Source organism: Haplochromis burtoni, unplaced genomic scaffold (assembly GCF_018398535.1).
Source record: "Haplochromis burtoni strain Fernald_Lab_line unplaced genomic scaffold, NCSU_Asbu1 Contig_40, whole genome shotgun sequence".
In the NCBI taxonomy this organism is placed as follows: domain Eukaryota; kingdom Metazoa; phylum Chordata; class Actinopteri; order Cichliformes; family Cichlidae; genus Haplochromis; species Haplochromis burtoni.
Genome location: NW_024582401.1, coordinates 2,517,617 through 2,540,473, shown reverse-complemented (window position 1 = coordinate 2,540,473; position 22,857 = coordinate 2,517,617). Strand labels below are relative to the sequence as shown.

At 39.2% G+C, this 22,857-nt stretch overlaps 1 protein-coding gene across 2 annotated transcripts in view; it reads right to left on the bottom strand.

Moving 5' to 3' along the window:
• Window positions 1-8,856: 8,856 nt before the first annotated feature.
• The window catches only part of LOC102312483 (E3 ubiquitin-protein ligase Midline-1), a 92,357-nt gene continuing 78,356 nt past the window's right edge, over window positions 8,857-22,857 (bottom strand). For both annotated transcript variants that reach the window (XM_005919967.3, XM_005919966.3), the window contains exons 5-10: window positions 19,931-20,079; window positions 19,154-19,281; window positions 16,693-16,836; window positions 12,284-12,445; window positions 11,789-11,996; window positions 8,857-11,172 (exon numbers count right to left, since the gene is read on the bottom strand). In XM_005919967.3, the coding sequence (XP_005920029.1) occupies window positions 10,824-11,172; window positions 11,789-11,996; window positions 12,284-12,445; window positions 16,693-16,836; window positions 19,154-19,281; window positions 19,931-20,079 (1,140 nt within the window). In that variant the 3' untranslated portion in view covers window positions 8,857-10,823. The remainder of the gene's footprint in view (window positions 11,173-11,788; window positions 11,997-12,283; window positions 12,446-16,692; window positions 16,837-19,153; window positions 19,282-19,930; window positions 20,080-22,857) is intronic.

Sequence of the window (22,857 nt, the reverse complement as noted above, 5' to 3'; positions counted from 1 at the left end):
AAAGATTACATGTTAATGTTTTGTTAGTACCCTTATTTCATTGTGTTACATTTTACCCCAGGATATGTTACAACTAACCCAGACTATGGGGTTAATTGTAACATTTCACTCTTTGTGTTTGAGACCATACCATGCAATGGGTAATTGTGCTGCAGAGAAAATAGCTGCACTATTTAATAGCAGAGACATGTAAATACTTTGCATTACATTTTGAATCCACTACCTTAAAAGAGCTCCAATTTACAGACAGAAATGTCAAAAATGTTACAACTATCCCCGGTCTCCCCTAATGTACTGTGATAATTACATCTGATTATGAGAATCTGAACTTTGTGATCGGATGTGCGTGTGCAAAATGTTTTGGAAATAAAGAGGAGGAAAGGTTTACCCTTATGAAGAAATGTCATCTTTCTGAAGACAAAAAGATGTATAACACAAACACATTTATTACATTTCTCAATATCAAGGAGAAAAGAGAAATGTGTACACATTACAGCAGGTATGGTCACTCAATTCTGAAATTCATCATTCTCCAGACTTCTCTGTTTAGCTGCTACCAGATAAGGTGAACCTCTCCACTATCACCAATCAGACAACCTGTCCTTGATGTAGTTCGTAGAGGCAAAACTCAGGTCATTGTGCTTATGACTCTTTCAGACTTCCTACCTCAATAAATGTGATCAACTTCAAAATATCCCTCACACAAATTATAATAGGTAGATTTATCAAAAAACGTTGCACTTCCCAGGTCAGGGCAGGCCATTCTGCTTTATGGACTAGAAAATCTTTTTCTTGGTTGACCACAAGAGCTTTAACCCTGCGGTCAGTCATCAGCAATGACACTGTAACCCTAAGTCTAAGAGTATGCTATCAGAATGTGATTTTTCACCTTAAAAAGTATTCTTCCAAGTCTTTGAAATGAGGGGGAAACTTTCTAACTGACACACACACCAGGTCTTTGCCTTCATATTGTTGTTAGGACTTTTACAGAGATTCCTTTGGGTACACACAACACATGCCACGGCACACACGTTGAGTATTATCATTTGACCTATTCAAATTCATCTGTCTGATTGTTTAATGTTTTGACTCTTCATTCATTCTCTGTGACTTCTGGAAACTTTTAATTGTCTATTCTCCAACAAAATGATTGACCTGCACACGTTTTCAGCCTAACCTTAGAGTGCCATCGCTATTGTACCTCAGCTATTGTACCTCAGCCCCTGAAAGCCTGAGCAGGAGTAAACCTTGAAACTCTTTCTGAACTGAGCAGTTTCTGTTATACTTCAGGCCTGCTTGACTGGGTTTGCTTCAGAAGTTAGTGAGGGTAGTCTCTACCCATGCATTTACCCTTGGAAAGACCCCAAATCTGTTTTAATGGTCGTCAAAACCATGTGTTTACTGATACATACTGAGGTGTCAAAACTCGTCGTTAAGGGTACTGGGGATTGTCAGAAGTTGCGTTTTGGGGGAAACGACAACTTCTCAAGACTTTTTTTATCTGCAGTGGTACTGAATTTACCCTTGACTGTAAGTCACTCACAGTACAAGTCAGACAAATCAGTGCCTGAAGTCGTCATACAGAGGTCAAAAGTCATCACCAAGTTAATAGTTACAAATTCCTTAAGACAAATTCCTGCTAATTTCAAATGACAAACAACATAGTACGGATATTTATTTTATTATTATTTATATTTTACAGCCTCCTTCAAAGTTAAACAGCCAGCATTATGAGCTAAACAGTGATGGCAGTAATGGCAGACAGAGCTTTTAAAGGTGGCTTGGGGTAAAAACATAAAATATACGTTTTTATACATTTTCTCTACTCCTGATTTATTGTCAAGTGTTCTTTCTATTTAATATGTTAAATCTGTTAAAATATAATGAGCAATAAAACTGCATTTATACACATATAGTAGTACAAACATGCCAACCGAGCAGTGGCCGTTATGAGGAACCGAGGGTTAATGCTATCTGAACTTTTACTACTACATTTAGTAACACCAAAGTCTACTCACATATGAGAAATGCTGTCACTCAAGCACATACAGTACACACAAGGAAGTGCAGCCTTGTTTATTCTTCTACTTTCCCGGGTCCGGTACTCCCTCTAGTACTTTTCCGATAAAAATAAAAGTTGATGTGTTGCTCTCCGGCATTTTAAAACCAGATGAGACACATTCTAGCTCTGAGCCAACTTCTGTTGCACATCGCCCCGCTGGGACTTCTTTTGCAAATGCCTGCCACTTAATTTGGCCTTATTCAAAAGAGAAATGAACAGAAATGGCTGAAACTAACACGCGGCCAGTGTCTGCTACCTTTTTAATTCATGCCTTTATCATTTCTTGTTGCTTGGTTGCTTCCCTCTCTTGTCTACCTTATTTTTTTCCTGCCAATTACTTGAGTGCACAAAAGCCCTTCCCCATTTGGAGTGCAATAAATTATCGTCTCTTAATTAGGCAGCGAGGCGGTAAAAGCATGTCTGTCCAAGTTTGTTTCAACCCAACTGAAGATTTTATGATTGAGAGGTGCAAACTAATTGGATTCTTGACTGGCTGTCTGGATGAAATTGCAAGACTATTGAAGAGAGACTGAGTGAGTGAAGGTGGGAGAGAGAAGTTTTAAAGGAAAGAATCCCAGAAAAAGAAGAAGCGCTGAGAAAGACAGATTGTTAGTACCAAGAGAAAGGAGAGTTCAGAGGATGAAGGGAAATGAGAGGCAAGAAAAACCCAGGGTAAAGACATGTCTATTTAGAAACCGTGATAAAGAGGCATTATGATCAACCATGAGAGAGTGTGATGTCTTGTAGTCAAAATTACAGTCATAAAGATCACACTACTAATTCTCTTTTTTTTTATCTTAATATTTGGGGCTTGATGACTGTGTTCAGCTTCCTTGCTAAAACTTTCCAAAACCCTATTATTTTTTAAACCAGTCACTCTTTTCTGTTGCCAATGGCCCTGCCTGATCAATAGATTAGATTGTTCATCACAAAATAATAATAATTAAAAAAATAAAAAAACCACCCTTTTCCAACGCAGTAAGATTAGAATGCTAAGCTAGGGCATACATAACAGGTCTCAGATTAAAACCAAATGCATTGAAATAGAAATTAGGGTTTCTGTTCCAAAAAGATTTAAAAAGAGGGTTTTGGCAAGCGAGGGTACATTTGAATATTGTTCGTCAGGTGGCGGCTGGTAATAGGAGCCCTAATAAGATGCTGAGCTGGATTTGATTCTCATTAATGACCTTCCTGTCTGCTGTCCCTTCAGGAGGCTTAGGAATGAGACCAAAGCTTGTGAGAATAATGAGTAAGCCACAGAGATGTTTTGGGTTTTTTTTTTTTTTTTAAAGAAGATAGAGTTGCTATTAAGTCATGAACTTTGTGGAAAAGGGAAAGAGAAATTTGTTCTTAGAGTAATTGCATTGATCTGCAACAAGGTTTAGCAATGCTGACAAGATGAAAAGCCTGCTACCTCCAAATTCCACAACTGCTAGCCTGCAATTAGTAATGAGAGTAGAAGGGCTAATTGCAGGCTTAGGAAATGGAGTAGCCTGCTTTTTAGGGGTTTTCTAACACCAGCTTTTAATAAAGCCAGGCAATGAGTTCTGTGCTTTTAGAGGATTTTTTTGAGGCCATCAGTAGATATGCTTAGCTGGACAGCCTTTGGCTCCTTGTAGCTACCCTACCTCCTTACAGGTGAGACCCAACTAGCAGCCAAAAGCCTTGCAGCACCCTCCCAGATGTACTTAAGCCAAGTGCAGAGCCTCATTCTAGGCGTAAACCAAGCCCGGAAGCACAGTCTCCATTGCCAACAGTCTGGTCTTCGGGATGTCGGCCAATTCCTGGATTCTCAGAGTCTCCAGCTTTGGTGGTCATTAAGAAGCTCAACCGGTAGGTGGAAAACATAGGCAGCAGCACATCAAAAGATATGGTTGACTGCCTTTTGTTGCAAATCTCTGCTGTAAACGAAAAAAAAAAAGAGTGGGCCTTCCATTTGTTGTGAGAGACAATCAGAGCCAGCAGGGTTTGCAGCTGCCCACATCTCTCTTCACCTCTCTGCTAATGATTGACCTGGAACCTGTTAGCCACAGAAGCTAATAACTTGTCCACAATAATTATAATTTTAACATCAAAACTAGCAATTATTTTGTCAGAGTGCGTGTTATTTCTCACAAATAGTGTTTATTTAGCAGGTAATGTATAATAACACATTACCAGTGGAATGATCCCTTTAGAATAAAAAGCAAATCAAATCACACTGTGGCATCTCTAGATTTGGCAGGGATGGGGTATCTCACTGACAGACACATGATTTTGTTCACTTTTATGGTCTCTAGTCATTTAGAGATCTCAAGTCTCAGAAAGTGCTTCCACTGACTGACCTGAATGACATTCATCTTAGGACTCTATGCCAGACTATTGCATCAGTCCTCGTTTGTCTTTTCGTCGAAGAATGACCATAGCTGCATGCTAGTGTTTATTCCTGAATGAAGTTAGGACCACCCAGATGTAAAAATCTAAGGTGCGCTAATTTAAAAAAAGGAAGTGAGTGCAGGTTGAGCTACGTTTTTTAAAAACAAAGGTCTCCAGTTGGTGAAAAATGAATCCGGGCACCTGTTTTGCATCTATATGTGTATTGGATCTCTACCTGTATTATCACATTTTGAACGTCTTCTGATTTGAGGGAGGTAAACTTTTTTTAAAATTGTATTTCAAGGGCACTAGCCTTTTTTCCACTAGTACCTACCGAGCACGAGTTAACTTGACTCTGCTCTGGACCACAGTGTTGGTTTTTGTGTACCCATTTCCCTCATTGCTGGTTTTCAAAAACACGTTTCAAATGACTCGTTGAGTGACATCATTGACTAGCCAATCGGTGGCATGCAGTCTGTTTTAAAATATTTTCAAGCAGTTACTAAAAAGTGTCTGCTACGAGGTACTAGCTCCTAACAGAAAACTCTAAAAACATAGTTGAGTCCAACTGAGCAGAGTGGAAAAGGGCTATTTGGTATTTTCAAGTGTAGAAAGGCAGTTTATTCAGAGATGAGTCAAAGATTAGTCAAGAGTTCCACAAGACCTGAAGATCAACAATTTGTCTCTGTGGTCAGCGGCAGGTATTTGGGAACGGTTTTGCTAAGCTAGGGCTGGAGTGGAAAATGTTAACACAAACACATTAAGCCTCCCAAATGATTATTCCTTTTTGGGAATAAGAAAATGACCGATAGGCTGGTGATTGCATATCGATTGCACAGTCAGACCGCTGCTACGACATTATGCCTGCAGTCAAGCCTCATGACGCAGTTTGTCTGTCCATACGCAAACATAGACACCTACAGCTTCTAATGGTGATACTATGACTTGTGAGGATTAAACAGTGGTTTGGAGTCACAGAGTGACCTGGTGGAGAGCCACACAAGTTACTTGCTCATGCATACAGGAACTTCATTTCATTTTTTGATTTCCTCATTTATGTTTAATGAAGTCTAAATCAGTGAGAAGATGTATTATTTTTTTGGTTTGTTTTCCACAGCTGGACCAGAGGTCTCACTGTATATGAAATACCTCAACTTCATACGCATGAATTCCTTATAGATTATTATAAATGCCAATCAATCAATCAATCGCCCTGATCGAGAATACCTTTTTCTTTGATGTCAGTAATGACTCACACACACTCATGTTTGCAAGACTTTACTACACTGCACTCATATATTCATTTCCTGAAAACTCACCTGGAAACTAAGTCTTTACCCATAAACTAAATCCCCAAAAAGGGAAGCTGTGTGAGTAAACATCTTTAAGTCCTTGTGTCTAACACACGCACACAAAACACATATACACCAGGTCTAAGTACACAGGAATTCATCTGCATGGTTGCCATTACTGTCAATAATGAAGTGCCATTTCTGTGGAGGTACTTGTGTGTTTATTTTCTTCAATCCTAGCAGTGACATCTGCTGGTCATTACAAGTAAGAGCCCTGTTTTCAAGACTGCACAGAGAACAAAGCTTCTGTACAGCCAAGCCAAAGACTTACATTAGCAGTTAGACATTAAGAAAAAAGGAAAGCTATTGTACCTTTCTTTTTTTTAATTTAAGTGTGAAGTGTATTAGAATTTCTTCTGCACAGAGCTGGTGTATTAAAAGCCATTTTAACATGTTACAAATTGGAATGATGTGAAGTCACTAATGCAGTTGTTAGACTTGGGTTTGTTTTGTCTTTGTTGCTGCTGTGCCTCTGTAAGAAATGCTCTCTCATTTTGTACACCCACTCCTGAGGGAGTTGCTGGTATTGCTCATCTTGAAATTCTGCAGTTGCCTATTTGCTTAAAATGCCAAATTGTCAGCAGCAAGCAGCCACTACTGCATGCCCACTAGACACACACACACACACACACACACACACACACACACACACACACACACACACACACACACACACACACACACACACACACACCACACCTCCTTGTATATTAGGATGGCAAAAGCCCATAGAGTACATGTACAGCTCCCCAGGGAAGACATAGGCTGTGTCTTTTTGTCTCTGTGTTGTGGTGTAGCCATGAGAAAAAAGATCCTCATGGGACTGCAAGGCCTCTGGACTCACCAGACAAGTACAGCTGCAGTGCACAAACAGCAACCCACTGAACCGACTCTGGCCTGATGGCATGTGCAAAAATGGGACAGTGTTTCCCTAAAGGACAGTGAAGTGGTCTTGTGAAGGAAGGTCAGTGGTTCAACTTCCCACAGGGGGGGAGGGAATGAATGAGCAACAGTTTCCTTGTCTTGCTAAAGTATCATCAAGGTCCCCAACAGGCAGCAACAAAAAGGCCTGAGCTGTTTAAGTACACTAGTTCACACTAGTTGTCATGTGTTAATACAGTGCGACATCACGAACCGAGGCTGTGGAGAAAAACAACACGAGCTCGGCAAAACCTTCCCTTGACAAAGGTTAATAAAATTGGGACTCAACCTTTTGAGGTACATTTGAGGCAAGCAGGAAAATCCCAAGACACATTAAGTTGCCGCATCGATTGTTTAAAATGTCACACAAACTCTTGTATGGCAACGCCAGAGGATGGGTAAGCGCTTTTGAACTTTGCTCAGATTGTATAAAGTTAAAAGCTGGGGTCAGAATTTAAAAATTTTGATTTTGCTGAAAATAAAAAGTAGTTTTATTAATACAGAAATAATGAATCAGTTAGCCTATGTTGGCAGAAACATTTAGAATAGACCTCCACATAGAATATCAAGAAAATATCTTCTTACTAATGTTGCACCCCTTTGCATAAAATTATTAATCGATATTGACTAGAGCTATTTATCAATAGAAATAGATGGAATTACCATGAGCAAGCACTTGGCAAAAAGTGGAAAGGAAAAACTCCCTTTTAACAGGAAGAAACCTCCAGTAGAACCAGGCGCAATGAGAAGCAGCCATCTGCCACAGCCAGCTGGTTTGTTGTCCCTCCTTCAGATTGTTTCCTCTTTTATTTTGAAATTTAGAAGCTAGTTCCTTATATGGCTCATGGCGTTGTGCTTTGTATCTTCCCCACCCTGTGGTATACTATCCTTTTTGCTTGGGTACATTTGGCTTCCTGTTGAGTATTCTCACTGTTGTTACATTCTCCCTGCTGGCGTTCAGAGTTTGGTTTCTTTTAAATTGTTTTTGGACATTCAGCTTACCTGGAGTGCTTTTCATCATCCATGTAAGCTTGGAATAAAATTCAATTATCTTACCTACCTGCTGTGTGCCTCCACAGGTGAGAGTAACATTTCAGTTCAATTCAGTTTTATTTATATAGCAACAAACCACAACAACAGTCACCTCAAGGTGCTTTATGTAGTAAAGTAAAGACCCTGCAATACAATTTTTCCTAAAAAAAAAATAAAAAAAAAGACATAAATAAAATGTAATAAAAAATTAAGAACTGTTGGTAAACAAAAAAACTCAGAGCTGCCTATACTGACACATTATTAAATCTCAAAAATAAGGCTTAAGATACATAGTTACAATACCACAACCCATATTTCCAGCTTGTTTTTTTGTCATGATGAATTTTATGAAAACAGGCAAAGAGCCATCCTAGCTGTGAATTACAAACATACACTCACACGCACATGCGTGACTCTGCCATTTGGTGACCTGAAAAATTGTCTTTGTGTCCCTTTTGTTGTTTGCTCAGTGGAGCGCTGGGTAAATTAATTTGGCGAGCTCATGCCCCTTAACCGTGTGAACGACACACAGAGCTTCAACTAATGCTACACTATAACAGTCTAGCAGCGAAGCCCCACTGAACCCCTTGCGTCTTAGAACAATTGCTCCTGGAAAAATCAGGAAGAGCCCCCGATGTCCGCGGGAAGTTCACGTGATAAACTTGACAGCTTCCTCTTCTACGGGAAATGTGTAAACTCGAGTGAACTCAGCAGGCTGAAGTCTGAACCTTCTGAAGTGCTTGACGTTAGAACATTTTTTGAATGATTCATGGCGTGACAGAAAAAGCCCACGCTGTCAAGTCCCTGTGCAGCATCTGTTCCTATAGAGTGAAATAGCAGTGAAGTACAATGCTGATGTAAGAATATTGATTACAGCAGCTTTAAATGACTGATTCTTGCTTACAGCACCGAGTGCAACACCTGCCCGAAGGGCACCAGTAACTTTATTCAAAACCAAAATGTCACAGTCTAAACTTATTGAATTTGGGACCGCCTGAATTTTCTCAATATGTGATCTTTATTTTTCACCAGAAATGGCTCCTGGCATTTCTCCTGGATATTTTATGAGATCGACTCTTGACATTCTCACACCAGCGCCATATTACTTAACTGGAGAAAAACAAAAGAGCACACTTTAATGTGAAAAGGAACAATGTTTATTTTTCACTCTCGTACAGACTTAGCTCAGACAGTAATGACGCAAGCTCTCGTACTGTATTATTTTCCTGTAAAAATATCCACAGAGACTGAACAGATAACATCATGGCCTCATACAAAGTTCAAATGGAAACATTAAATTAAACACAATATTTGCATCATTTACAATGAAACACAGAGTTCAATCTATCGCCAATAAACACAGAATTGAAGCTCATTTGTCCTATGTATTGTGTTTTGAACCAACGTCCGTCAAGATATACAACCAAATCTTTACATTTACAATTTTGTAATGCTTAACAATTATTCAGTGGACTCTAACCTAAATTACAGAGCACATACTGTACTCGATTGTGTTTCTTCTGGGAGGTTTTCTTATACAGATTTGGACTATTTATGTATCAACAGCTAAAACTCACGTTGGCTAATTTTATCCATTTAAATTGGAGAAATTAAGGAAAAAAACAAAAAAAACAAATAGGACCCGGTGACTGAGTGAGGTGAGTTTACCCTACTGACTTCGTCATTGTGCAACACGTCTGGGGACAGCCCCCCTGTGCGTGGGTGGTTGACTTAATAAAGTATCTTTTTATAGACAGTCTGAATATAGGTTTGATGACCTGAAGTGTAAAAAGAACATGTAAAGCAGTATGTAGAGATGAGAACACCCTGGTTTTGGTGTAACGGTACTGTGGCACAGATGTGTCCCACTAAATATCCATATGCTCAATTAGCAGAACGTTTAAAAAAAGAAGAAAAGAAAAGAAAAAAATTACACCCAAATGTCCATTTCACACATAATCTCCAATAATAACCTGTGTCTACAACTGTAACACAATTCACATATTATGTACCACATAAAATAATAATGACAGGACTTGTATGACTGCCAAAAACAAACTGAACACAATAAGTCCAACACAACACTTTCCCAATATGAATACATGTTAATTGCACCAGAATCCATTTGAATGTTAAGCTACAAAAAAACATGAATAAAGTATGAACAATGTGCAAAGACAAAGTCTATATTTAAGGGAACGCTGCATTTAATATTGACCATAATGCTATATTCTTCTCTGTCACATTTTAAAAATAAGTCTCCATTTATTCTCGTAGCGTAAAATTTATATGAACAGCAATGGCTACTTTGGTTCCTTTTTAATGAGCAAGGAAAAGATAAGAGGGGTGAAATTACTTTACAAAATATACATCTGTAATTCTGCTCTTTCCAACAACCCTGACGGATGAAAGTATACTTTTTGTGTTTATGTGTGCAGTTTGAGGGAATTTCAAAATGCAATATCTAAGAAAATAATCTAAAAAGGCAGGTAGAGAGGAAAATAATAATTGATTGTGGCTTGTATCCTAGTTACCATGGTACAAATATGCTCACCATAGCCCAAAGTGCCTTAGAGTAGACTTTTCTAACCAGAGTCAGATTTGATTGAGCAAATTTTAATAATAGACAGAAAATCTTTTTGAGAAGCTTTGACAAAGCAACACGTCATGCAATACGTCTTTTTTGCACAGTAAAGCTGCACTAGCTAACTTTGCACAAATGCTAGCAAGTTCTGTTGCTGTCTGAGAAAGTGAAGTTTCCGTGATACTCACATAGACATTTAGCCCAAGACAAACAGGGTGTTATGGCATGTATCAAAGGAAGCCAGCTTGTAAAGGAGGAATAAATCAGACATTTGCAAGTCTGGCTTTTTATTAGGACAGTGTGCTTGCTAGCTTCTGATAGAGATGTCATTGCCTCTGGGTACAAAAGTGCATATGAGGAGAATTTATGTTGGGTAAATAGAGCAGAGCTGATTGAATTAAAGAGGATAGATCCCTCTTCTGTTCTCTATCCAAAGATGAGTACTTTCACATCTCTTGCCCAGTGCAGCTTTAAGATACTAAATTTGGGTTGATTTATTTTTGTCTCTGTGTAGCCTTCAGTTGTTTGGTTCCAGTCCCTCTAGATGGTCAGGGATCGGTAGACCAGTAAGAATGGTTAGACACTTGTTCCACACGTTGAACACAGGACACACGGGTTGGATGAAAGAGACATGAAATGTGTGTAGGTGCTGGGAGCCTACAGCATCATAGAAGCTCAGGTATCCGGAATCGTAATCCAGCAGGACCCCAACGCGTCGCAGGTGGGGTGACGGCTCGATCGCTAGCTCCTTGCTGTTGTGACGAACCACCCAGGAGTTGTTGCAGCGGCAGAGCACCCAAGACGCTGAGTTCTTGCCGATCCATTCGTGCTTGGGGGCTGACTTATAGGCTATGCCTACAGCATACCTTGGAAGGAGATAAAATTTCTGTTATCATTATTTGGAAACCAAAGACCATCAGTATTTGCTTAGTTGAGTATCTCAGTATTCTGTTCATAAGTGAATTTGGTGGTATAAGCAGATGAAGTGGTGAACTGTCAGAAGTAATTGTGAAATGAGGCAAAGCTTTCAATTTCAACATCAATCTAGGTTCCATCCTTCATTTGTTTCCATGACTGAAAAGTTGGGATTGCGGATACAGCTACCTGCATAGTGTGTCTACACGCATCTTTAGCAACAGGCTGAGGATCTCAGACATCTCTAAGGACCTGCTCCTCCTTTATGCAGAAAGCAACAAACTGAGGTGGTCCAAGCATCTAAATAGGATGGAGCTTTCCTTTTAGAGGTTCTCTGGTCATGCTCGGTTGGGAGGAACCCCAAAGGCTGATCCAGAATACAATAGAGGGATTACATTTGTCATCTGACATAGGAGGATACCTCAGGAGAAAGAAGGAAGGTTGGTGGGGAAAAGTCTGCTTAGCCCCACAACCTAACTTTGAATAAGTGGACAGAAATGCATACATGGATAGATGTTATCCTCAAACAGAATCCATAAATTATTACTTAAAATGTGTAGCTCTCACCATGTGCTCCCTCCAATGAGAGCTTCCCAGTAGTGACGCCCACTGTCAATATAGACATTTCCCACAACACCGTAGCTGCTCTGGCTGGCGAACCGCTCTTGGCTGTGGCCTTTCTTGGATGTGGTTTCATCTCGCTCCACTGTCAGGTTGTCGTGAGACACTTTCAGCTTCTTGTGAGCAGATTTAGGATCAAGCTTGAACGGCTGGCCTGTTCGTAGTAAACAAGATAAATAGAAGAGTTGATTTAAAAATGGTTCCCATAATTTGGTAGGAAAAGACAGAGTATACCTGAGTTCTTACCAACTTGACCATAAGGACACTTACCAGTAAGAGATTATAGTGAAGACTTTTCTAGCATATGTAATTTCTCTCCTTGACCTACTTACCACCTATGGCAAATATTTAGCAGTCCACCAAATAAATAGTAATTAGGAGCTGTGTGTTTACAGACAGGAAAAAAAAGACTCAGGACTATTTCAGTCTTTATTATCTTACTGTTTGTCTTTAAAGTCCCTGGTTCACTGCTCCTGCTCCCCGCTTGGTTAATAGCCTTCACAACAAAGATATACTTGGTGCCACTCTGCAGACCGTGCACTGTGTAGTGGTTCTGCTTGATGTTGGGAACAATCATCCAGCTTTCCAAGGAATTACAGAGACCTGAGAGTGGAGGAAAAAAAACAAAAAAGTCATGTCAGATTTAGTAAATAGACAGTTAATTCACTTAAATTATAATTCATTGTATTTATTTTTTGCATTATGCGACTCTATAGGACAAAGTCTAGAATGAAAATGAAACTGAAGTGCTGAAGAATTCATATAACTGCAGGCATTTCTCCTTAAAATAACTCACAAATAACAGAAAAACTATTTACTTAAGAGTTCCCTGGAAGAATAATGCATCGCTGTGTGAAAGGACGGTGAACAAAATAACTGGTTGTGTGCAACCCCATGCCAGTGGAAACAGGTGAGAGGGTGTGAAAAGGCACATGAGGAAACTATTCACACCTCGTTGACTTCATAGCTGCACTGTGCTCCCTCTGCTATGTGTGTTTGTGTGTCTTTGGTATGTGCTTTTTATTTAATGGCACTTTAGAGCTGCTGCACAACCTCCTAAGGCATATGTGTGTATATGTGGGTGTACATTTTCCCTCCATTTCATGTCTTTGTTTGCCTGCTGATCGGGAAGTTGCCACTGCTCGTTGTTATCCATCCATAGATGGAAACCAGTGTTTTGGGTGTGTGTGGTTTTTTTAAAATAATGAGCACCCACAATTTTAATGTCACTGTCACATAAACTGTTATGCCACATTCTAACAAAGACCTCTAAACAGACAAAAATATCATCGGGTGCGCTGACACTGAACACAAAGTCGTTTAAATATTTGTTTTACCTTTTAAAATGTTAAAGCAAGAGAGGAAATGAAGAGTCATATGCATTTACAAAATGAAATGGAAGCATTTCTCCAGTTATGTAAAGATAATTTGCAGCACAGGCCTAAAACTAACCTGTATATTATGGAGCCCTACAAGGGACATTGGGAAAAAAAATGAAGATGAACTTTTGCGAGATCACGCAAAATAGGCCGCATCCTTCAGAGGCCGCATTTGACGGCTGTCCCAATTCGAAGGCTGCTCCAAATGCATCCTTCATTTCCCTGAATTTGATGGATGGGTCGGGTGTATCCTTCGTGGCCCAATCTATCCCAGAATTCATAATGTGGCCCAGCCAATTCCAGTTTCCAACAATGGTGGCAGCTATTACTCTATCTGGGTCACAAAATACGCTTTCAAGATATTTTCAGGCGAGAATGTAGCTGTGTAAACTTCAAATATCTGCTCGGTTTATCAAGACATTTAACACTTGCAAAAGTGCTCCGAGGTTTTCGGAAATGTCTGTTACCCACCAGCTCAAACCTGACCAGGAGGTCGAGGCCCACTAGAGCTGACGAGAACACCCACTCCCAGTACATCGTGCCTGGACCTCCCGGTCAGCTTCAAGCTGGCGGCCTCCGAAGGGATGCAACCTATTTTGGAAGATCTCACCAAAGGTTTGCGGTAAAAAGTAACTTGAGATCTCGCAAAAGTTCATTTTCATTTTTTTTTCTCTAATGTCCCTTGTGGGGCTCCGCAGTATATTGTAAACTCACATATGCTAGCTCAATTCTTTCAGAAATGATAGGTAGACAGTGAGATAGCCCTGATGACTAACTTTAGCTAACACAAAAACATATCTTGTCAAGGTGATTATAGATGATAGTTTGTTATGTAACATATAATTCATTGATTATGGAAGAAAAAGCATCTAAAGTCAGGCTAACAAAGCTAGCTTAGCATAAAAGTATGATCTGTTAATAATATAATATGGTCTAGTAAAGCTACTTTCAATATTCTGAATTATTTATATTGACAATAATGTGCTTAGTAAATGAATAATCATAATGAAAGTAGACAGGCACCTAAATTCATTAGTTATCAGTTTAGGCTAATATGTTATACATGTATTTGTGTGTACTTTGTTTTTGAATGCAATTTAAATTCCTTTGGAGGAAAAAGAAACAATGAAATGTAGTTAACTGAAAATCCTGAATCCTGAAAATTATTAAATCCATGATGCTAAAGACTAAAGGCAATATTAGTGTATGCCACCATGCAGTTATTATTTAACTACTGAGGAAGCTACTGACACTACAACAGGCTAAAAGACCTCTAAGACTAAAAAGCAGTTTGTGCATGATCTTGTCATGTATTTCCCACTGGAAATTAGATTCAGAAGGCTGTACAGAACAATTAGAAGGATAATGTTTTCACTGTTCCATTCCATAAAATTACAATACTTCTACTTCCTGCATAGTGATACAACTCAATTTCCACAGGGGGGAAACTTCTTGCACATGACTTGAATGCCAAAAGCAACACCTCTGACATTACCAGACCTGATAACAAGAGGTGAGAAAAATCATGCTGTCTTCTTGAATGGAAAGAGGCAGAAATGTGAAAGCAAGAGAAGAAATGAAGTGTCAAATGAGTTTAATGGCTGTCATTTTTAAATACTCTTTAATCTGTGAAGTAATGACAAGGCAATGGCAAAGGTGTAACCTTACATAGATGGGAAGGAAAAAAAATAAAGGAAGGGTGTAACCCAAAAGTATCAGGAGCTGAGTGAAAAGGAGGGAAACAAAGCATGGGAACCAAGAAAAGAAATGGAAAAAGGTACTTTTACTGTTAGGTAATTCTGTTTGAATGTTAGAAAGGATTTCAAAAAGAACAGATGAAAGACAGAGAAAAGGCGATTTGATTGAAAGGGAGCAGGGGATCTCGCCTTCAGATGCCCTGACCCCATTTTCTTCCTTGTAGTTGTTGCTCACTTGAGTGTGCTCATGATTGTCTAGGGCTTGTGTGTATTTGAGCAAGAGTGAGTATGTCGGCATATACGGCCTGTCTGTTGTTGCTCTACGAGACATTGTGTCACTTAGCGTGTGTCAAGGATGCTGATTCGTTTCCCAGCTGTCATCCCTCCTGACACATCTCACTCCTTCGATGCCACTTAAACCTAAATGTTTCACATGTTTCAGTGTAAGAACTCTGCGTTTCCAGTGAAGTCTAATCTTTTACTGAGTGCTCTTCATGCATTCTGGATTTGCTATTGTCAAATCTTATCCCTCTTTCATCCTTCACAAGCTACAGTCATTTGATGTGTGACAACATCAGGGTGATAGTAGCATAAAGGCCAGAGGCTTCACTTCAGGAGCTTCCACTTCCACTCCAACGCTATCTTAGAAAAGCACTTCAACTCCCATCTGCCTAAGGGGAGCTAGTGGCCAGCAGTAGGGCAGCATAAATGTACAGAGTTGATCTTAGGTCTGACGAGGATGCCTCCTGGATGCCTCTTAGGTGAGGTGTTTCAGGTATGTCCTGCCAGGAAGAGGTCCTGGGGCAGACCCAGAACTCACTGGAGAGGATATATCTTTCAGCTGGTTTGGGAATGACTCGATGTGCCCTCGGATGAGGTGAGATGACTTGTCTAGAATTAGGGTTAGGGCTTGGTTTTGGATGTTTCAAGGTGGATGCATTTAGAAGGCCCAATTGACATTGGTATGGGGCAGAATAGGGCTTTCTGGCATTACTTTGTCTACTTTCAAGGTGCATGGAGAGGAGAAGAAAATCTAAAGAAGTTAAAAGTCTATCAACACTTTTATAATAACTTTAATGGCTTGGTCAAGAACTAAAGCTCGTGGCCCTCATTACGGTCATCCCTGATGTCTGTAGTGCACCCGTGCATATAGACAGCTGTCACTGGATTACTCTGATGATGAGTAAAATTAAACTACAATAAAAGAGTCAGCATTCAAACATAACATGATTCTTAGACAAGTTTTGATCTTCTTAAAGGATATGTGAATGTTTATTCACAATTCAGCGTGACAGATGGAAATTACATCAATCTGTTTGCATTCACATTTACCAAGTTAGTACTGCTAAAAGGATTGCTTTTTTTCCCACAAATTACATTAATTGGATACTTGGGAAGTGGAGTTGTACCTTAATTACTTAATGGAAGCCATTAAGGTGCTTTAAGACCCTGAATGTGGCGCTCAATGGGCCGCTTCAACCTCTCTCCTTCCCCCTGGGAAGTTTTTTGTTATGCAGTTCAAAAAGCTCTTCCCTACAAACGACTCACCATCTTTCAACTTTCTTTTTTATTTTGCTAATGCTAATGAATTCACCCCCATAACCTCTTATTTTCTTTATTGTAGCTGGGACCTTAAAAATAACTACTAAAATAAACTTTGTAGATTGGTTATCTGAGCTGGGTTATATCTTCATGTATTTATTCATTTTTGTGCTTTCAAGATTTGAAAAACCATTTAGTTCTTATCTGATTCCAGCATTCATTTCATACTTACTGGCAATGTTGGACTGTCCGGTGAAAATAGCATACTGGAGCTCATAGGACGTCACAGTGAATTCATCATCTGACGTCCAGTGGGCAGTGATTGTGTCATAGGACGCCGTGCACAGTTCTTCCCTTATGCACGGAGCACTTGGAGCTGCAATGATTGAAGAAAAAAAATCATCGTCTCAGGCCCTAATTTTAGATTGTGTTTGGATAAAATTGCAAATTACATTAGCGATATTCCAAAGTGATGACACACTCAAAGGTTGTCAGCTGTTACAACGGTAGCCTTGATTAACCTTGTACGTGTTCATTTGCTTCGATTTATGAGTCTACAACCTTCATTACACATAGGACTGAGGATGCTCTTTCTAATAGAGTGGTACGCTGAGCATTAAAAGGAAGGCAGCAGCAAAATAATAAACAATTCAGATAAAAAGCAGATCGCATTAACAGCGGGAACAGTAAATGTAACAGCCCTTTTTAGGAGTAACAAATGCGAGTCGTTACATAACCAGAGATGTTAGATTGGCTCTCTTCCACTCATGCATTGATTCATTGGAAAACTTCATTATGTTATAACTGTTTTTGTTCCACAGAGAAATAAATACAATGAATCACTCTTGTATTCAGTGCATGAAGCCTCTCGGTAGAAAGAGATAGAAACAGAATGGACCGAGGTAAAGAAATAAAGATACAAAGGCACAGCTTAAATTGATTGTAAAGCCACTTCCTATCTCTTTCTCTGTCTGTCACTCGCTCCCTCTCCCGAGCCTTCTGTCATGAGTGGCTGCACATAGTGGAGTGATTCAGACTGATTCACTTAGTGAAAAGGCCCTCCAGCGAAGCCCTCATGCATCACAGAGAATAAATACGAGCCAGCCACTTTCACAGACCTTCAAAACCCACTACACTACCTCGTTTTTGTCCCCACCAAGCTCCATAATTCATGCAGTGACATTTTGATGGGGCCTTGCAAATAGGACATCGGAAATTAATGTTGAAAATTAATTTTAGAGTTAATAGGCTGGGGTTGTTCAAATGCAATGCTTGAAGAAAACCGAGACATCAAAAGATTTTTTTTAAATCCTAAATTAAAGCATGAATATAATCTTAATTGGAGGCAATATTTGAGTTTCACAGTCCATGAGAAACTGAATCGTGTAATCAAAGGGCTACACTATAGATTAAGACTAAACATTAGGTCATGGATTCAAAGAAAGAAGCCATCAAAAGATGATGATAATGAGGATGAACATGAACAGCAGTTCTCAGTGATTGTCACTACGCATTTTGAAAATTAGTTTCTGGTTAATCAGTATAATCTGTCCTGTCTTCCACCTCTGTTGTTGTGATTTAGCACGGTATAAATAAAACTGAATTGAACTGAATTGAATTATAATCAGCAGACGTCCATTTGATGAAAAATGGAGGTTAAACATAAAGGTTTCCCGAGCAGAAAGTTCTGGGTTTCTGGGTAAAAATAAAGCCTGCAGTTCCTTGAATGGCCACTTGAGGCTATCTTCAAATGCAAAAACTTCCAAAAGCTGAACTTTACAGCAGAATAATCATCTTTACAGCCTGATACAAAAGACACTTTGCGTCTTAATGCCAAATTACTCCCTTTTGGAGTCACCCACCTGAATTGTATCTAGCCTTATGGGGTCAGATTTAGTTGAATAGGCAAAATAGCACAATCTCTAAACTCCTTGGAAACATATCCCTAAACGTAAATTTTGTGTCACGAACATTAACAAATGCTTTTTACGCTTCTCACTATATTTTGTGTTTTGAGAAATACATATCCAACACAGTCAGTTGCAGATATTCCCACTTTATACATGCCACCCTGTCACTGTCCTCTCTTTGTAAATACTTAAAATTTTAATTTAACCTTTAGGGCCCTACATGGTCAAGCTCCCCAGTACATTTCTGACCTGCTGAAACCGCATTCCTCTTCCCGAGCTCTAAGGTCATCAGCAAAAAGCGCTATAGAAACAAATTTTACTTACTTACCAACAGTATATTTTTCTTCCTCCAATACCCACTCTGCACTAACGAAACACATTAGTAAAGCTGGCCCATAGTCTACTAACCAGTGTTCTAGCATTTTATTTGAATGCTACTTGGCACTAATTAGCAGTGATCTGTATAGTACAGGGCTGCCCAATCCCAGTCCTCGACAGCTACTATCCTGCAGTTTTTAGATGCATCTCTACTCCAACACAGCTGAATCAAATGGTTTGATTACCTCTTCAGCATGCCATCGTGTTTGGCAAAGGCCTGATAACAAGCCATTCATTTGATTCAGGTGTGTGGGAACAAGGATGCATCTAAAAGCTGCAGGACGGTAGCTCTCGAGGACCGGGATTGGGCACCCCTGGTATAGCACATTGAATGCCTGCCAAGCTTGTTAGCATTAGTTGGTAACATAGCACATCACCCAAACACAGTCAGGCTATGATTTTTACCAGTGAGGTAATCCAGATTCTCCAACAGCTTCTTCTCTCTAGTAAAGTCCAGGGCAAATGTGTCGAAGGTGTCAGTCAGGTGTATCTCAGGGATCAGCACTTGGGTTGATGCAGTAGCCATGGAAACCCTATATCAGGACCAGTAGATACTTGTAATACACTTTTCATATGAACTAGTCAGTTTAAGTTATTTTGTAATTGTATATGTATGTGTTAGGGGTGTTTTTGAAGGGTAGACCACCCCAAAATAGATTTTAACTGGACTTGAAAAAAAATGTCATGTCAACATCACAAGTGTTAGCGATACAGTGACAAGCATTTTTAGCATTTTGCAAAGCATTGTACATAACATCCATATACAGAATTAACACCTCAACATTTGCTAAATAAAAACACAAACTCCCAATCTAAAGAAAATCATCTTCCTAATTAGTGAAGCTGTGCAGATTAGATTCTGATTGAAACACTGCTTTTGTATGAAGGACTAAAGGATAATGATTTCTTTTTTATATCACCCCTTTTGTTTCTCATGAGGATGCACATATTGGAGAGCAGGTTTTGTTCTCAATTGCCAAATCAATTAGTCAGAGAGCTTAAGCAGGGAATGGAATAAGATTATGCTAAATAGAAGATGAAATCCCACTCTACTTGTTTTGGCTGTTGGCGAAGTTATGTACACAAAGTTTTGGTTGCAGTCTTTAACCTCTCCCTTAAGCTAAATTTTAACATGCTGAGCTGAATAATTGAGGCATGCGGTCAGTGTGTGGGCTGTCTGACCTCTCATTGATGCTCTTTGCTGTCTGCAGAAAGCGAGCATGATCGGTTTCTTTCAGCGTTTGATCGGCCTGTGTTATGAGGGCTGTGGACCTCTCTATGCATTGCTTGCAGTTGGAGATCTGTTGGGCGAGCTTCCGAAGCCTCTGTGCCTAGAAAGTGTGAAAGAGAAAAGAAAAGACTATCAGGATGAATCGGAATGGATGAAATAGTGCTTATGCAAGTTAAGGTGTTGTGAATCATTATGGCTGATAACATAATCAGAGCTGATGGCACAAAACGTCCCAGAAATATGGGGTTTTATGGGCGCAAGAAGATGGATGTTAACATTTTGAAGTCACTCATACATGAAAAGGTCAAATCCACGGTTGACTAATGCAGGTAGTCATCAAATTCTGCATGTTTTCTTCTACTGGTATTAACATCACAGAAGGTTAACAAAGGGCATGAACATACCCATCATCCATAAATAAAATCACAGGACATTTAGTTTAACTTTCACTTTACTTGTCTCTTTTTCCACATTCTTTTTGCACCTGACACTTCAAGGTAATGTTTTGGACATAGCTACCCATGATTGGTTGGTTTCTTAAATTCTGTTTTGAAGCCTTGATGAAACAGACTTGACAACGAGATTGAAAAGTCATTAGGCATTGAGCACATTTATCCGCTATTTTGAAAAAAGGAAAACAAGACGTTTGAAATAGACTTTTTATTTTATTCAGTATGACATAAAATTAGTGACTGACCCATCAACTTAGCAGGATAGCGTTTATAGGTGTCATAGGGGCTCATTTGCTTTCCCACAGACTTCTATAGAACGACTATAGAAAGGCTTTTTTTCAAGCAGATACTGGCTATCTGGTGGCCTTCGAATAGAATGGTGGTTTAAGACAGCAGTCCCCAACCTTTTTTGTACCACGGACGGGTTTATGTCCTACAATATTTTCACGGACCAGCCTTTAAGGTGTTGCGGATAAATACAACAAAATAAAACCAGTACCGGTACCAAAAAAAAGAAGATTTATTCATAACACACGGGAAACGACCCAGGGAAACTGAGTTAGCGATAAAAACAATAAAAAAAATAATGCTAAAATTGCTGAGAACCATGAATTTCACACCCACGCCTCAACTCTCACGGCCCGGTACCAAACGACTCACGGACTGGTACCCGTCTGGGGGATTGGGGACCACTGGTTTAAGACACTTCCGCACTGACTTAATTTTTCCAGCTTGGAAGCTACGTCCATGGTTTATCTTGTGTGTGCCAATAAAAATGTATGAATTCAATTATTCATATGAATCATTTTAAGGGCATTCATTCTAGTAGGGAAATCTGAAATTGTGTTCATTATTTGAGTCACTTTACCCTACCTACCTTGTTGCTCATCTGCAAGATGCTTTGCAACCCACCAAACTAATGTAACAACATGCCTCTTGTTTTCTGTGGTTGGAGATATGGGTGTATAGGTCTTATTGCCGCACTAGAGCTACCATCAAAAATAAATTGTTGCATATAAAAAAAAAAAAAAACAACATTTTTTCTTGTTAAGATGGAGTCCTCAGAAGCTCCATCTTAACAAGAGAAGAGTAAATAAAGAGCACACAGGGTGCTTGGCAAAATGTTTTCTTTCAGTATCAGCTAATCTTCTCATGCCCCAGCTAATCTTAACTTTTTCAGAGCTGTCAGTGATTCTGCTAAATGGAAATCTGGGATTTTAGATGGCCTCGTTTGCTCCTCGGTTTCATTTTCTTTCCCTGTCAGCAAAGATTTCAGGAGACAGATTTAGGTCAGTGGTTACATTGAGGTCAAAAGACATTTCATCAGCAGCTTGGCTTGCAAAGAACCCAAGATACTGTAATCCTGATTTAAGGGCACTGAAAATTTCAATCAATTGCTAGTCATTATTACTACAGAAACTTTGTCTCAGAAAAGACAGTGTTGAGTTGTTTTTGAGTATGAGCTAACACAAACACCCAAAATCAATTTGTAAGAATTCTGTTGGTCTATAAACAATGATCCATCCATCTGTATCCATTTCTCTATTTGCTGCACAATCCTAACAGCTGAAAGCCTAGATTACATGGTAAAAAAAAAACCCCATCCCTAGTGCATTCCAAGTCTCATTAGACGGAGCTTAAAGAAATCATCTGTGTTTAGAGTACGAGAAAGAGTGCCGTCCCATATGCTCTGGGATCTGCTTTTGGGCAGTCTGTCTGTTTTTCCCTTCTGTTAAATATGTGTTGAAGGGTTTGCCGTCTGTTGGAAGAGTAAGGATCAGGTCAAGCAACTGTGATGACGCATTGTGTTGATTAGAAAATGAGGTCTGCTGATATCTTAAATTGATATCAGAGAGTTTAAATTGGGATTAATAAAAGCTTGGCCTTATAAGTCAATCAACTCTAGCAAAACACAAGCTCTAAATTGTAGTTAGGTGTCATGTAGATATTAAACACACAGCATGAATGAGGGAATCCATTTGTTTCACAGGTTATTACAGCTGCAGACAATGTTCACTCTCGGAGGATTATTATGTGTGCTTGAGCAGTTGATAGATGGACTGAAGCAGCATTTTAATATTAAATGAAAGTTGTAAGAAAGATTGGGAGAACATGTAGGCAAAGCTTGTTATAAATACAGCATTTATAGCAAACAAATGGTGTCACAGTCCTCGCCCCTCTGAGCGTTCTATGGGCAGAAATCTGTGCCATCAGAAACTGAATTTGAATAAGTTAAATCTGAATTTGAATTGCTCGGATTGAATCTGAATTGTAACTTGAATAAATGCTTTTAAAAACTGAATATGAATTAGCCTAATTTGAAATTCAATTTATTGGTTTGAAAATGATCATCACTAAACTGAAATTGAATTTTATAGTTTGAAAATGAATTCATTTGCTTTGAAACCGTATTTAATCCTTTAAAA